At 37.4% G+C, this 16,412-nt stretch overlaps 1 protein-coding gene across 6 annotated transcripts in view; it reads right to left on the reverse strand.

Annotated features, from left to right (window-relative positions):
- Nucleotides 1–960: 960 nt before the first annotated feature.
- Nucleotides 961–16,412, reverse strand: part of LOC128864493 (protein decapentaplegic) — a 100,859-nt gene continuing 85,407 nt past the window's right edge. For all 6 annotated transcript variants that reach the window (XM_054104183.1, XM_054104184.1, XM_054104180.1 and 3 more), the window contains 2 exons: nucleotides 7,392–8,837; nucleotides 961–2,085 (listed from right to left, as the gene is read on the reverse strand). In XM_054104183.1, coding sequence (XP_053960158.1) covers nucleotides 1,208–2,085; nucleotides 7,392–8,823 — 2,310 coding nt within the window. In that variant the 5' untranslated portion in view covers nucleotides 8,824–8,837 and the 3' untranslated portion in view covers nucleotides 961–1,207. The remainder of the gene's footprint in view (nucleotides 2,086–7,391; nucleotides 8,838–16,412) is intronic.

Here is a 16,412-nt window from a genome sequence, read left to right on the forward strand (position 1 = left end):
TTTATTTAAAATTACTATAAATTTTTTCTTACTAACGCTACTGTACAACGTATTCTTTACATCTCAGCTAGCTTAGTTGCGTCTGCGCAGAAGTGCGCACACATCTACAGCCCGTGTGGTCAATGATGCTCACGGCAAGATAGTTGCCAACGCGCAGTTGTCAGCAGCACGTAGCTATTGGAAAATGACTAAGGACGCCGCAACAAGGTAGGCATTTGTGTATTTGTGTGGCGGCGACGACGGTGTCGGTGTTGTTCGCGACTTCGTTAGATGATCGGTCGTGGCGATACACGAGGTTCATGGTGAGCACTTAATTTTCTCCCTCTTTCGCGTATTCACTTCCTTGTGCGTGCAGTATGTAGTTTCTACGGCTATGGCGGCTCTGCTGTGGTGTTGGTGTTTTCTTTTCTCAACTGCTAAAAGTCTTCACAACCGGGCTGTCAATAGTGAGAATCGTGAGCATTCAAAGCAAACTTTCAACCAACTCTCAACGCAACTCAGCTACTTCTCGCATTTGCTTATTTGTCCTAATCTGCGCTGTGCTGTCACTTATCAACTTGCTCCATCATACAAAATAAAGTCTAATTTATACTTAAAATTCATATAATCAGTCCATTTTATTTTCATTTCGTTTAATAAAATTTAAACTTATTAAAGCGTGAAGCGGCTTGAAACCCAGCAATTAATGCTCTCTCGCCTGCGCTCCCGACTCGTGTGCTCGTGTGTTTATGTGTGGGGCATTGCATACTGCGATTGGTCTGCGAACTTTGACCTTTCGTACGTTGGCAAGAGACTGGTAACCTGAGGCTACTCGTTTTCATTCGTTAACTCCTTCACTTATGTTGCTAACGAATTGGCGTACATCAGTTCGCATATCGCGTACAGTGGTCATCTCGTTTCCTCATAATTACCAATCGTATCGTTCCGCTTCGCAATGGAATTTCACTTTCAACTCCCCTACTGTACGCGATAAGCTAAACTATATTTTGTGTTGTAGTTATTTTTTTTTTTGTTTTTTAATTTTTTGCGGTTGCACAAGCACACGGCGTTTGCATTGTTTGGTCGACGCATTCGACTACATTGGTTTGGCTTCTTGTTTTTATTTGCATTCGTTTATCTGTTTGTTGCGAATATCAACAGTTTGTTTGTTGTTTGTTTTGTTGTTTTTGTCGTTTAGAGCATTATTGCTGCTCCCTTTGGCGCCTGATTACCGACACCCACAGCCGACCACTGTCATGTCCTGATAGTTCTTAAGCACAACGCTATTCTGATCATTCAGATAGAGCATCGAGACACCCTCCAATTGTGTGGGCACACAGCAGGCCTTTGGCACCTTCCCCGGATTGATGTTATTGACTAAGGTTTGCACGACCGCATGATTTGTAGAGTTCAAATGCTCCGCAAGTGGAAACGGACATTTGCCCTGACAATAGAAAGCATCATAGCCAGGTGGTGCTACGATCCAATCACTCCAGCCCACATCCGCAAAGTCCACATACAACGAATGCCGCCGACAAATCTCGTCATTATTCTTCCTACGATGCGTACGTCGATGATGTCCGGCACGTTTCGATCGTGAACTCACTTCACGTATTGGACGAGATTTGGGTTTGCCATCGTCGGTGTATGTATAGAGCACCGGTTGTTTTCGTTGCCAAGATTCTTGTGATTCGTCGGCGTTGCGTCGCAGGCGTACATGATTATAGGGTGCAGGCTTTAGTGAGCGCGACGTTCGCACTTCAATTAGCAGGCCGTAGTTCTTTTTCGGTTGCTGCAGCCATCGATCAACCGCTGCTTGTACATCAAGACTGAGTGCCTCGGTGCTATTTAGACGCACCGTCTTGTTGTCCAACAGGAGATAACTGGGCTCTCGCTTACCTCGCACACCCACCCGGGTTATATCATAAACGAGCACCTGATAGCTTGTCCGATTGGCAAGGTCTGCATTGAAAACCGCATTATTAATGGCGACACGTGACAGCTGCAATTCGGCAGCTTTCAGCTTCTCATCGGCGGGTATGCTCTTCACATCAAAGTACAAACGAAACCGATGATGATGCGGAAAGCGATCGTCGATTTTACTCTCTGCAAAATAAAAAGATAGAAAATTATAGAAAATTAGATAATGTCTATACCAAATGAGTTAAATCGAGATAATCGATTTGTAAGGAAGGGATTATTATTAAGTCTATGTTGCTAAAACTATTAATAAGGGTTGCCTTAGGAAAAAGTTGACCACCGACAACAGTGAACATAAATTTTAATTATTTAAAGTCACAAACTAGTAGAAAACCAGAGAAAAGATGTTAAGACCGTTCATCCAACGACACTACGTACCAGGAGTCATGATATAATAATAGCTTTAAAGGGTAAAATTTCTAATATTCTGTTTGCTAAAAATTTCTTTGACGATGCCGAATGCTTATTTTTGTGAAGCAGAAACTCTTTTTGAGAAACAAGTTTGCTAATATTTAAATTATTAAAAGGGTCTACGAATATCTGATATAAGTATCCACCTAAAAAAGGTTTCGAGCTCAAAACTAGTACTACTCGGCTAGGGCCGAACGCAAGACTAATGGTTAAGGAAGAAGATTTTATGTATGAGCCATTCTTCGTCAACTGAGCCGCATTTCTGCCCAAAATTGGTTTAATTTTAAATTATCGTTTTCAATGCCGAGTGCGGATTTATTTGAAACTCGTTACGGATATGAAGTATTGTAAAATTTTTAGAATATGTCGCACAAATGGACAAAAACGAGCCAGGCTTGGAAGTCTGTATTCGAAGCGAAACCTGCTGGAGTTAGTAGTGGAGTAATATGACATCTTGTGCAGTACGAATATCAGCTGAGAAAGTACTTGAATGCACACGAAGTGAGTGCCTAACTAGGCACGAGAAATAAACGTTTTTGCGGGCTTTGCTGAATTCGGATCAAAATCGCTTAAGCGGTTTCGCGGCAATCCAGAAACAGAATATATAGAAAATTATTCCGAGGTTTGCGATTCCGATTAGGCGAGCGCGCTAACTCTAAGTGGACTTGATATCGCATTCATTTGAGAATGCAAAGCCACGCAACCAGTTCATTCAATGAAACACGCAACAGTTGTTACTCTATAATTTGACATCCTTGCACTTTCCATCAAACAACAGAGAGCACTTTGTGCCACAGTCAAATCTAAGTGACAGTAAATACCTATACGTTGGATTTTTCCGGCGTCCCAGAATGTAGGCATTTTGAAATCCCGAAAAACCCGGGATTTTAATATCAAGAATCCGAAAATTTCGGGATCGTTAATTTTTAAAAATTTCCATTTCTCTACCACACACACACATGCATATTCGAAACGAAAATTCACACATATCCACAGTGTGAGTTCTCTGTAGCTGTATGAATGCAATGTAATGTCAACCCGCCGTCTCGCTACCTACAGTGACATGAACAAAAAAATTATTTGCGGTACTTGAAAATTTAGCGGGAAACCGCCATAGGTAACAACTTTGCTGAAATTTGTTGCAATCACCTTTTAAACCCTCAAATGTTAGCAGAATGGTCAAGCACTCGAATGCGCAGTAGGAGTTTAAGGATTTTGCGTTTAGCGGCAAATGAAAGGATCTTTCTGTGCATACACATTTACTATTTCTATAGAATATATGGCACAAAGCCGTTTAACCTTTTGTGCTGGTTATTGTTGCACTTTACGTTTCATACCAACAACAGGTAAATCGTTAAATAAATAAACAGGATAAACGCTGTTACTCGAGCCGTTTTAGCACAGCGCTGCAGCAGCGTGCTTCTAGGCAGCTCCTTTCATATCGATCCATTGCAGTTGCTCTCTGTAATAATTGAGCCTGCGGATGTTGTGTGTGTGGTAAAAGGTAGATGTGCCGAAGCAAATATGCTTTGTAATTGTTGTTACCAAGGACAAGTGCATTTTATGATTTTTAGTACTTATAGATCCTGGTGACGCTCAAGCATGCATCTTCTGCAACTTCTATGTGTGCGTGTCGGGTGCATGACGCTAATATCTAAAATTTTTGATTTTCATCATGCAAAAGCCGACAACCAGTATGTGTTACACGAAGCAAGTTCGTGTGCCACCCGACACGCACACATACTCGTAAAAGCTGCAGGGCACGCATGCTTGAGCGTCTCCAGGAGCAATTAGATATATGTATAGATACTTCGATAGGATTATAGATTATTTGAGTGTGCGCACATGTGTATGTGTGTGGATTCTATTGAATCAACATCAAGGTCATTCACTTTCATATTTCATACAAATCCCGACTTTAAGCGTCTTTAGATGCCAACTATTGAAGCAATGAATTTGATGGAAATAGAAGTGATTTTTAAGCCATTGCAGAAAGTGTGATTTGCATATCCGCATATATGTATTTAGGAATATATAAATATTTTGGCGGAAACATCCTTAACCAGGTGTTTGGCACAGCGGGTGATTTGATGCTGATCTTTAACTATTCAACCATTTTCGAGGCTGGCAATGCCGATGACCAAAACTTGACTTTAATTTCTTTCACTTAAAGCTTAACTACAAATTTTAAGAGGCATTCCAAATAATCTTCACGAATATATAAAATTATAAATAGTAGACGCACATAACCTTTAATTTTGCTGATTTTTCTCTATATTTGTTGAACGTGCGAAGAGAAACAAGCAAAACCAACCAAAGAAGCATTGGTACAGTACTGTGCAAAACATAAATGGCTGCTTTTTTCTTGTTCGTATACATACTAAGATTCTTCTTAGCTGGTTCTTGAAAATAATCTTCTTCTTCGTCTTGCAATCTTCTTTGCACGAAACACTTGTGAGCTTAGGCGAAAAATGCACTTAAGCGAATTTTTCTACTGAAAGTGCAATACCGTTGAAACGTGTTCTGGGGCCTGTATCTTAAATGCGCGCTTAAGTATATATGGATGTATAAATTCACATTTCATTTTTCATCATTACAATATGCATTCCATACATACACAAGGACAAAATAAATTTAAAAAATCAGCGTAATAATTTTAATTTCACGCAATTCACAGTAAAAAAGAAACAAACAAATTACGGTTTAAATACAATTTCCATCAAAAATGCCTGTTCTCAATTCTCGTAAACACCACAGCTGCAAGCCCAGGAGAAAGATATTCGGTGGAATCGTATTTTAAGACGGTCAATTCGCAAATTAGTCACACACTTAACTCAGATCCTTCAGTAAAGCAAAAGATCGCCAAAACACAAAGTGCACAAATATCAAATCTAATGCATTGCACTGGCCTTTTTCCTGCCAACAACTGCAAATGTCGTTCTCCTGAGCGTTGCTCTTTGCATTAGTGATTCGTTTCTAACGAAATGCCAGTTAAACATTCGTGGAAGACTAAATCATTTCAAGGACTTAAATGTATGGTACATTTGCAGGTTTGGAATGTATTCTGCTGGAGTTGAGGTAAATAACAACTATGGGTATTGGCAAAGGACATGATTTTAAGCCTATGAATTAGTTGAAAGGCAATTTTTCAAAAGTATTTCTGTTGAATACTGGAATGCGTTTGCATGCACCGTGCAGTGAATAGCCAAACTACCCATAAACTTTCTATAAGTAACATATGTACTAAAGAAAGTAACTAACTGTATTCATATTAATTCATATGTAACATTCTATAAGTTCGTGCACTGGTCCCAGAGTGTCTATAATTGTACCAGTTGCAAAGTATGCGATTAAAAAAAATTTTTGAAATGCATGATTTTTAAAACTAAATCATTGCTGGCTTGGCACAAAGTGGTGATTCAAGCCACAAATTGGTCTAGAATTTGGAGTGTTCATTATGAATTAGGTCGTTAAATTCAATGAAACACTGATAGTTAAATTTACATCTGACAGCTGATATTTCGCAGTACATCGCATTGATTAAAATACCCGTTGCTAGCAATGAAAAAAGGTAGGATACGAAGTACTTCAGCTACAGAGGGAAGAGGCAGTCAAGTATTTCAGAACTATTTGGTGTGACAGCATAGGCTCAATACATTTATCTATGGGCCATGGCAGTAAATGTATTTTCGTACTATTAAGGGCTTATTAAACTCTGAGGCCCATATACATGTATAACGGGTGATGATTGATATTCCTTTTAAAATTCTGCAGGTAGGTTTTGCTTTTGTTGCATTGAAATAACGGAATCAAGCAAGCTAGTTTGGCGTTCTCAGAATATTAACAAAGCATGCCCTGATTTTTCACGATCCATGTAATTGCATGCCAATTTGCAGAAAAGGGTGTGGACGTTTAGTTGGCTTCTTTTGTGTTCTCTGAAAAATAGCTGCCTACATTGATTTGTTCTTCTTGTGCTAAATTACCGAGAGCAGAAATTTAAGGATTCCCAATTCGCAGATGTTTTTGGGTTAAAGGATTAAGAAAAATAATACCTTTTCGGAAGTACTATTTTTTTTCATTACTACTAAGATTTAATTACCGCGTATATTTTAATACTAAGGTCACAGGAGGTAATATTATGGTCATTTGAGGAGACTATAACAAAAATAGTTTGGTCCCTACATAGGGCCTTGAAATGTGTTCAGGCTAAGCCATTCCTTAATGTTGCCCTATAAATTATGTGGCCCTCAGCTTTATAGTACCTTCCAATGGCAGATATTTCTAATGGAGGCTCTCTCTTTGATTTAATGGATTTCAGGCACGACAAGAAGCAAAGAAATACCGCCAAGCCGAGCTTGAGTTAGAAGAGAAATTCCATTCAGTAGATAAGAGGAATAAGCTTAGACCGTAAGGCATGCTTGGTGGCAAGTCATGCGAAGCGTCATGCGCGACTGTTGTTTGAAAAATGCAATGATTAACTTTTGCAGAAATCAGCGGTAGCTCAACGATGATTTTCAAATTCATGCGTGCAAGCTCCTGACATAACTTGTCGGTCTTCAATTGGGTTCATAGGGTTATGAATACTAAGTACGAATACTAAACAAAACTATAGTCCACAATTTATGTACATATTTCTATCTTATATATTTAACCTAATTTTGAAACAATAAACTGTCTAATAGTACAGTCTGGGAAAAATCTTAACGATCCTAAGGTGCATTTCGGTATAACTTTAGCTATTAAAATAAAATCTAAAATTGTCTTGCAAAAGATGTAGTAATTAATTATCGATGCGCATGACTGGCTTTTGTTGCTTATTGCTGCAAGATAATTTGGGTATACTTGCGAGTCTACTTAAGTTTTGCAAGAACAGTGTGCAGTGAAATCTTTATAATGTTTTAATGTTAGAGACTTTAGGCTTACGTCTAACCCTGAAGGCATTTAATTTTTTTGTTTTTGTTTTTTTGATTATGAAAATTAAAATAGAGTCGGAAAAGGAAAAAATTGTAATTTCCACTCACCTATATGTGTAAAACTTCGCACTGTATTCGCTGATTTAGTAAGTAGACCCGGCCGTGGTATCATCACTGAATCCAAGTCATGACCCATAATTTGTGCGTACAGCTGTTTCATCGCTTCCGGTATAATAATTTTAGTGCGATCTATTTTTGGTGGCCTCTTCATATTGAATAGCGACAAAAGGCTATTCTCAATTTGGACTAGAGTCGATGGATCGGGCTTGAGTTTCTCACCGATGATGTCTTTATTACTGTATGTGGCGGGTTCCCTGTTGATGTCGATATGATCTTCGCTGTCGATATCTTTATCGGTATTTATAGCAGACATATAGTTTGAGGAGAAGGAAGAAGTAGAATCAGCAGGGCTACCATCTGGTATTGTCGCTGATTCTCGCGCCAGCTTTTCAGCGGCTTCTTCGTGTGAAATTGTGTTTGCTGCTAAAATGTCTTCTGCTGATTTTGTCGCTAAACGGTCTACCGTCGCTAAGCGTTCATTTTCTGTCGCTAAACGCTTTTCCACAGCCGCAAACTCCTGTATCGCTTTTGCTTCAGCTTGAATTTTTTTATGTTGCTGATGATGATGGATGATATGTTGATGTGTGTACTGCTCCTGCTGTGAGTCCTTATGCTGATGCTGCTGTTGCTGATGCTGATGGTAGGGGTGGGGTTGCCTATGATGTTTGTGGTACTGTTTGCTGTGGGTGGCGTGCATTTTGAGCGCTGCCACAATAGATTCTGCATTTTCTTTAATCGCCATTTGTCTAAGATATTCGAGTTCGGTTCGTACTTTTTTTGCACTAATCACTGCACTGTTTTCTTCTAATTTATTAGTACTTTTTGTTTCTTGATTACGTAGATGTTGTTGCACTTTATTTGTTTGCGATTCCCAGGCGCTATTTTTCTTTATTGTATTTTCTAAAGTATTTCCCGCACTTTTTTCGTTCACTTCGTTGTAGTTTTGAATTTTGTTTATAAACTTTTGTTTTACTTCGAAATTTTCTTCAATTGCTTTCAGAGCGTCACTTGTTTTCCCGCTTTTGCTTTCTTTAATATCCTTTGAACTAATTTTATTTAAATTATTACTATTATTATCACTTCTAACGATCGTAGAGTTTGCTGTATCACCGACGGTGTTTGATTTTGTTAAACGCGTGAAAGCACCCGCAATTTTAGTCGTTGCTGATTTTGTCTCTGATAACGGTGTTATATCGCTAATTGCTGGTAGACCTATTGACGTCACGTTTGATGATTTTTTTCTTACTTCAAATATTTCGGTCATAAATGGTTTTCGCGTACTAAATGCTGTCTGTTGTGTTTCTTTAATTGGCGGGGATATCGCTTGAATGAATCTCGAAGTTATATCCTCGGTGCTAGCAACTTGAACGATCGCTTGAAAAGTCGCCAGCACTGCGAGGAATAGAAGCCATGCGCGCATGGTCGTTTGCAACTCTGAAACGATACAAAAACATGGAAATTGACCAGCGTTAGTCAAAACGTTAACAACGATTAAATAACAGACGAAGCGTACACGACAACTAAACGGTTGAGAGCCGAATGCCAATTAATTGGCAATACCTAAGTATATACATGAAATCGTACACTAACTAACCATAGGCCAGCACACGCCGATCATGAGCACGAATATGAGAGCGCGAGCACACAACTGCGGCTAAATATTGAGTGGCAATGATACTGAAGTGTGGTGGTGGTGGCTGAATAGACACGCCAACTTGGCTGGCTAGTAGCCGTGCAATAGTGTTAGTTATGTGTTAAATGAGCGTAGTGGAAGTGCAGGCGAACAACGAGTGCGATCGAATGAGTAAAAATTGGTATAGTATAGATTTGGTTTTTGCTATGAGCTAGAACCGCACAACTAGCTGGAGCACTATTCACTCAATTCGATCAGTAAAAATGACTCAAAATGCAGTTAGCGAAAGAGTCACACTCTAGGTGACTGTATTAAGTGAATACATAACAACTGCGTAAATGAGTTATGATTTCAGTGCCAAATTCGAGAGAGTTCGCTTTTCTATAATTACGCTCTCTCTCTCTCTGTACCTTTTACTACAATGATACCTGTTGTTGCTGCTACCACTGCCATTGTCATTGTTGCACATGTGCAGCTGTGTATGAGTATTAGCCCATGCAAGTGCAACAACAACAGGTATGTCCTCATGCGAAAGTGCATACGGTCAGTCCTTTAAACCGTCGGATATTATTTGCGCTGAGAATTTTCGTGCCTGGATCATATCCTTTTTCCCTCTGTTCTATTGTAGGATTTCATTGCCAGGTGGAAATGGCACATGGGTGTGTACACTAGAAATTAGGAACATTTTCAATTTTAGGTATTTCTAAAAACCTTTCCATTTCGCAATGCTATTGTACTATTGTACTAAGCGATTAAAATTCTCGGTAGTTGCTAGTATCTATACTTAAAGCCTGCAAGTGGATGCAGGTGAGGTTTGAAGGACACCGTTTTTCAGGGTCAGAGAAATATAAGCGAATGAAAAATTTGGTATGGGAAGCATTTATTTTCTTATACATAATGTATGAAGGTACTAAAAATATGCATACATATAAACCTGCTTTCGAAGCGCAACATTTCTTCTTTGCTAACGAAAAATGTGTACGGGAAAGAAACAAGAGTTCAGCGGTTTTAACGTGACATGCCGAGGCCTGAAGAAAAATTTTGTACAGTCATTAGAAGACAAAAACTTTTTCTTAAAGTAGAAAGTAATTACTTAAATAAAGCCGTGATCAAGTCTACTGAATCAAGAAAATTGAATGTTAGTCAGAGACAAACTAATTCGGCTTTGATAGCCGTCCAGGAAAAATATTGAACAAAGAATTATCCACGTGTAACTACGTAGAAGAATTCGTGGAAAAAATAGGTTCCCAGAGATTGTCATACTATACTAAAACAAAAAAAAAATATGTAATATATATTTCTGGGGGGGTCGAGATATTTCTAAAAATCAGTGTGATATCTCAATTCTTCTGCCCTTTATTTAAATATAAAAAAACGTTATGCTCTTATAGAGATAAACTTGATTCAGTTACCTAGCATTGAAAAATGAAGTACACTTTTTAGACCCACTGGATTACACACATCACCTTAAAAACGTTTTTTATTTAAACTGAGTTACGTCGTAGCAAGAATTGTCCAATATTTCATCTAAATGCGTTGGAAGGTTTCATATCATATCGTGCTTCATCATCATCGGCACGCACATATGTATGTACATACATATGTATGGCATATCTATATATTGTGCTGCACCCATCACAACTCCACATTTATTACTTTAACACACACCAAAGCCTCAGAATGAAGCTCTCGCTTGTTAAATTTCCCACACATCTACTCTCAGTGGAATATTAAAAAAATGGAAAAATAAATTAATTTATAGACAAATTTTTATTGCTTAAGATTGCTCAAAATAAGAAAGAAAAAAAACCAGCGCAGCGGCACTTTTGAAATACAAAAAAAAATCTTGTCAAGTTACTAATGTACTTTCATTATAATTTTAAGGTTCGCTCAAGAAAAGAAAAAATAATAATAGAAAAATATTGAATTGTTTTCAAGTATTTTTTTGTAATAAATTTCATTTCCGCTGTCCAGATTCTAATCTACAGCAAACCATTTTAGTGTCGCTTAAACACAGAGCGATAATCTAAAAGAAATAAAATGAAAAATTCAAGAACACAAAATAAAAAAAAATGTGAGACGTGTTCGAGAACAACACATCACAGCCAACAGTTCAATTCAAAACTACGCCAAATCGCATTGGCTTAGAACTTACAGCAACAATTCATAAGGAACAGTTCTCCAAGCATCTAAGAACTACGAGTATGCATGGAAAGATGAGGAAAGCAGAGGAAACAAGTAATCCGCATAAAATAACTACGTTAGAATTTATGTGCTTTTGTACGTGTGTGCAACACTAATGTTCCATAACTGCGCTACAAACAAATTAGAAGTTATGCGCTTGTTGTTATTCCAAAAACAAAAGCAAAGAGAAAAAACAATATATCCCGAAATTTAGTTTTTGTGCACCTAAATTTTTGTAGATTAAAATCTTATCGCATTTAGTATGCAGACGAAATCGCAGCTAAGTAGAGAGGTACGCATATACACACATAAATAAGCAAAAACCAGGAGAGCGAGGAAAAAAAAACCAAATTCAAAAATACCAATCATGAAGAATTTCTAAAATATTCTTTAGCACACGCCAGGGGGTAATTGAGTTTAATTCCTTGCTACGATGAGGTATGAGCCCACACGAATAACCCAAGATCTCAACGAGCTGATAATAAGAGTATTTTACTACATTCATTTACAACACTAAGTGAGTGTATGTGTATGTGTAGAGTTATAGCCATGCACGAAAATTAGGCGCTGCAACTAAGCAACAACATGAAATTATGAGCACGAGCAGTGAAAGAGCGAGCAGCCGCAGTAGAGGGTAAAATACACTAATGTTAAGTGAAAGCAGCAGCAGTGCACATTAACAGCGATCACTTTGCCGTCTGTTATCAACAGGAAATAGCTAAGCGCATTATGTACGCATTGCAGGCCCTCCAAGTAACAAAGCAATAGCAATAGCAAATATAGTACTCAATGCAGCTGCACGTACACAATGAATGTCCTTGAAAATCCGTACACATTCAAATCACTTACCACTGGTACAAACATGCACGTGCAAGCGTACGCAGTCAATAACTTTCCAGGCAATAATGCTAACGCGTCGCTGCCAGTACCTGTATCATTCCAGTTTCACGTACAAGCATATGTGTGCTTGTGTGTAGCGTGTAGTTGTTGGCTAGTTAGTAGTGAAGGCTTGGAAGAATAGTTTTTGGGGAATTTTAAGCTCAATGCAAGAGGTCATGAATGAATTGAGGGTGGGAATTTCCATGATCACATGAAAGGCACCAAATTCACTCACTTACTCACATAGTTAGCTACCGACTGCTAATCGTAGAGGTAAGTAGTGTAAACCTGATATGCGAATTTGGTCACTGCCATTTATAATACTGTTGTATACATATGTATGTGTATTTAGAACAAGAAGTCGTATAATAGTTAAAGCACAGTTGAATAAATATACCATTTATATGCCATACAATATATTAGTAATCAACGAATTAGCATTTATCGCGCCAAATTTCGTATATAAATTTGAAAATTATCTCAAACTTGTTTTCTTAGTCGCAATTATTTTGTTTATTTAATAAGATTTTGTTATAGTTTTGACAACTAAAATGCAAATTAGGTAATTGTGAGAGATAAGCAAATTATAATTTTTACATATACAAATATAACGGCTAACTATTCATATACATACGTATATATGTATATGCATGTATTTATGCTGGATCATAAGGTTGTGCAAGCAGCTGTGGTGTATTGGGTTGAATGACTCAGCGACACAATAGTTAAAGAGTGCTTCGCAAATTTAACCCTTTGATGCCGGTTTGCACTCATCTAAACTAACTGCTCTTTTGGTTCCCTATATTATGCAGCGACAGATCGGCACTATATGTCGCCTATCATTTTGCCCAAAAACAAAAAATAGAGAAAAACCTTGCAAATTTCGGTGTTTAGTAAATTAGTGTAATATCATTTTTATATAGAAAACTCTTCTAATAACCCGCTTCCCTTAGATACGACCTCGCAAAAATCAGCTCGCCTCTTGCGCATGGTATTGATGACGACGACAAGCGGGAGACGATAGAGGGGCAAATCGACAAGTGTTATGTTTAGTAAGCTGCTACCACAACAGCAACAAAAGCACTTATAAAACAATTTGCTGTATGCACCACACTACAGTTTAAATAAATTATTATAAAAGCATAATTACCTATAATTTCGAAATCGTTGGAATACGAAGACTTTCTTTGCACTGATTTATAGTTGGAGAATCGAAATGGTTTATTTTCATAAAGACGGATATGCGAGAGAAATGCAATTTTTTTTAGTTTAACTATTTTTAATTTGATCTTATTAAAGATTCGCTTTTATATTGGTTTTCAGGATGAATATTTTTACCAACAATCAAAAAAATTTCTAACTTTCGCGAATGAAATTCCGCGCTTTTCACTTTCACATATTTTTATGTAAAATAGATCGTTAAAAACAACAAGCACACAGAAACCGGCCGGCTGATCAGCTGCTTTGATTAGAAATTAAAGCACAAGCACTTCCAGCAGAATGAGCGTTCATCTGCAAATTGGGTGTCGAGCAGCGTCTAAACATCAACTAAATATATTTTGTGCATGTGCGGGCATGCATGACCTCTAGACCAGCTGACCGAAAAAGTCAAATAATTTCCAATGGAATAAAATTTGATATACATACATACATAAATTTCGAACACTGATTCCAACGAAAATGTTTGCAATGCATCAGAATGTGATTTTTCCTAATAAAAAGGTGCTTAGTGGAAAAATGGACAGGGAGAACGTATAGTTCAGAAAATGTAGACAACGATGACGTTAATAGGAGCGAACCTAAAAAAGAGGTTGTACTCGCCCCTCCAATAAAAAAAACTTTAAATAGAATAAACCTGTTGAAAGATTGTTTAGGCCAAAAGTGTTTGGAAGAACTCCAGCGGTGTCTACAGCAAGGGGGATAGGGACGTCCGAGTGTGCGTTCATATATATTCCTGCATGTGTGCATGGACAGGTGTGTGTGTTTGCAAGGGGTGTGCTACATATATACTTTGAAAACAATTGAAATTCTTTGTTGAAAATCTCTTTATACATAGAATACTTTCATATAAGTATTTCATCAAATTACAACAACGCATTTAAGTGTAAGTAGCGCTAGTGTAGAGCTCCAGAGTTTGAACGGGTGGCGGCGGGCTATTGAGCGGTGCCACTCTGACGTACTCACACGCCAAATAATCACGAAGCTAGCGATACGCGGAAGAAAATCAATATTATTTACGTAAACTATAAGAAAAATAATCGTTCATAGAAAAGCGAAAGGCTACAGCTGTTGCGATTTTTGAAATTGTCTAATTAAAAATAAAGAAAGGGAATATTACATCTACTTAAGTATGTCCAGTTGCGAAATTAGACCGATTGTTTGGCATTTTCAATATAGTGCAATATTTTCAGACTTTTCAAAATTTATCGAATACTTATATGGATGTCTCCCTAAAAAGGATTGCAGTTTTTCAACGGTGTTATAAAATTTATAATCTAGTAATGCCAACGCCAAAATATTTCGGAAAAATATATAGATTTACGTGAGCTGATTTGAAAATACCTCCAAAAATCAGATTTCTTTTAAATGAAAGAGTTTTTAAAAATATGTTACCGAAAAATCACATCAGATGATAGAAGAATTTATGCTTAAAATGTCTGCATAAAAATCATTAAACAATTTATCAAAAATTTACTTTTATATTGGATTCAGCTAACATAAGCTCACAATATGGCAATCCCATTCAAAATAACAAAAGCAACAGTTAAGATTAGGCTAACTAGAGGTAGCTACCGCAAGTTTCAGCGGTGACCCACTTAGGATAAAGATGGACTCCTGTTTTACCATCACATTTGGCCTAACAATAATCATCCAGGGTCTTTGAGAATCCATCAGTTCTCTTAATTCGACTGATTTAGATGTGCTAAAAATTAAGTTTTCAGATGTCGAATCGGGGTTTTGGAAAGTGGAAGGTAGTAAACGAATTTTATATTGTACAATTCTAGAATTTCACACCTCGTGTTCTTATTAATTTTTGTGTGGCTAATGTGTTAAAATGTTCTATGAAAATATTACCTGTGAAATTTTACCGTACATGGCTTAAACTTTCATTTTGCTAAAAATATATTTTAAGCTCTTTTCACTTTTTTTGAAAACTACTTAGGGCGGAAAATGAAAACTGTCTAGGCCGTAAAAAGAATCGAGCTAATGTTTTACTATAGAAAGGTGTACCTGTACTTTCAGAAAATACTAACAAAGTCCGGACTGGTTTGAGTTGCCACAAAATAGCCACAGAATGTAAACGACTACGTTACCATCTGCATCGGATGGACTTTTTTGCTTAGACGTAAGCTGACTGTGCTTTAGGCATGAAGATTCATGAATCACTCACTGCTTACATGCTGCATTAGGGGGTCTCCTATTTTGGATATAAAATATTACATACGTATTATTGGGCTACAAAAAATCACTATTGTGCTGCCGTTCAGCGGGAATCAACCCTGAAGCCTTGCACTCCCTTACTAGTGGTAAATAAGAATAAAAAAAGAGCAGGAATAATTTTTAGTGCGAAATTTGCTAATTATAAATGTGAAGGTTGGGAAAACTGCGAAACATTTGTCTTTAGCTCACAACAGGTGCGAAAAAGTCGCTGCAGCAGCTGGTTGCAATTAGATTTGTTTCGCATGCCGTCACTACTTCGATTCGTGAGTATTTGCGTAGTTTCCACATAAAAATATAGCTATGTACAAATATTTAAATAATCCATATTTTTTTCGTAAAATCAAGTTTAAAAATATCAATAAAATTCTGCTTTATTTAAATGTAGCAACTTGTCGTTTGCGTAGGTGCGGCACGTCAGCGCTTATAAAAAATTATGAGAGCAATAAAACACAGATATGCTGGCAGTTGTTGTTTACAATTGAAAAGTATTGTAGCTATTTTTGAATGAGTAGCTGGAAGCGCGAAAGCAGAAAAATGATGAATTGCTTGACTATCGATGAGTTGCTGTTTACACGTGGCACATATGCCCACACATACAAACACATGTATACATTAACATTTTCTGCTTCAGCTACATTCAAGCACAAAAAGTGGCACTTGCAAATCCTTTGATTGGAAGAAATCAGTGGTTACACAAATGCATTCACCAATACATAAACGCTCGCGCGTCAGCTGCTGTATAGGAGGTAGGTGCAGTATGTAAATGTGTTTGTTTATATATATATATATATTTTTTTTTTAACTTTTTATGCACTTTCTTATAATTGACGTCTTTGGCAGTAAGATTCCCGGGGCTCATGCACTTCGGCGCT

This window comes from Anastrepha ludens, chromosome 5 (assembly GCF_028408465.1).
Source record: "Anastrepha ludens isolate Willacy chromosome 5, idAnaLude1.1, whole genome shotgun sequence".
Classification (NCBI taxonomy): Eukaryota; Metazoa; Arthropoda; class Insecta; order Diptera; family Tephritidae; genus Anastrepha; species Anastrepha ludens.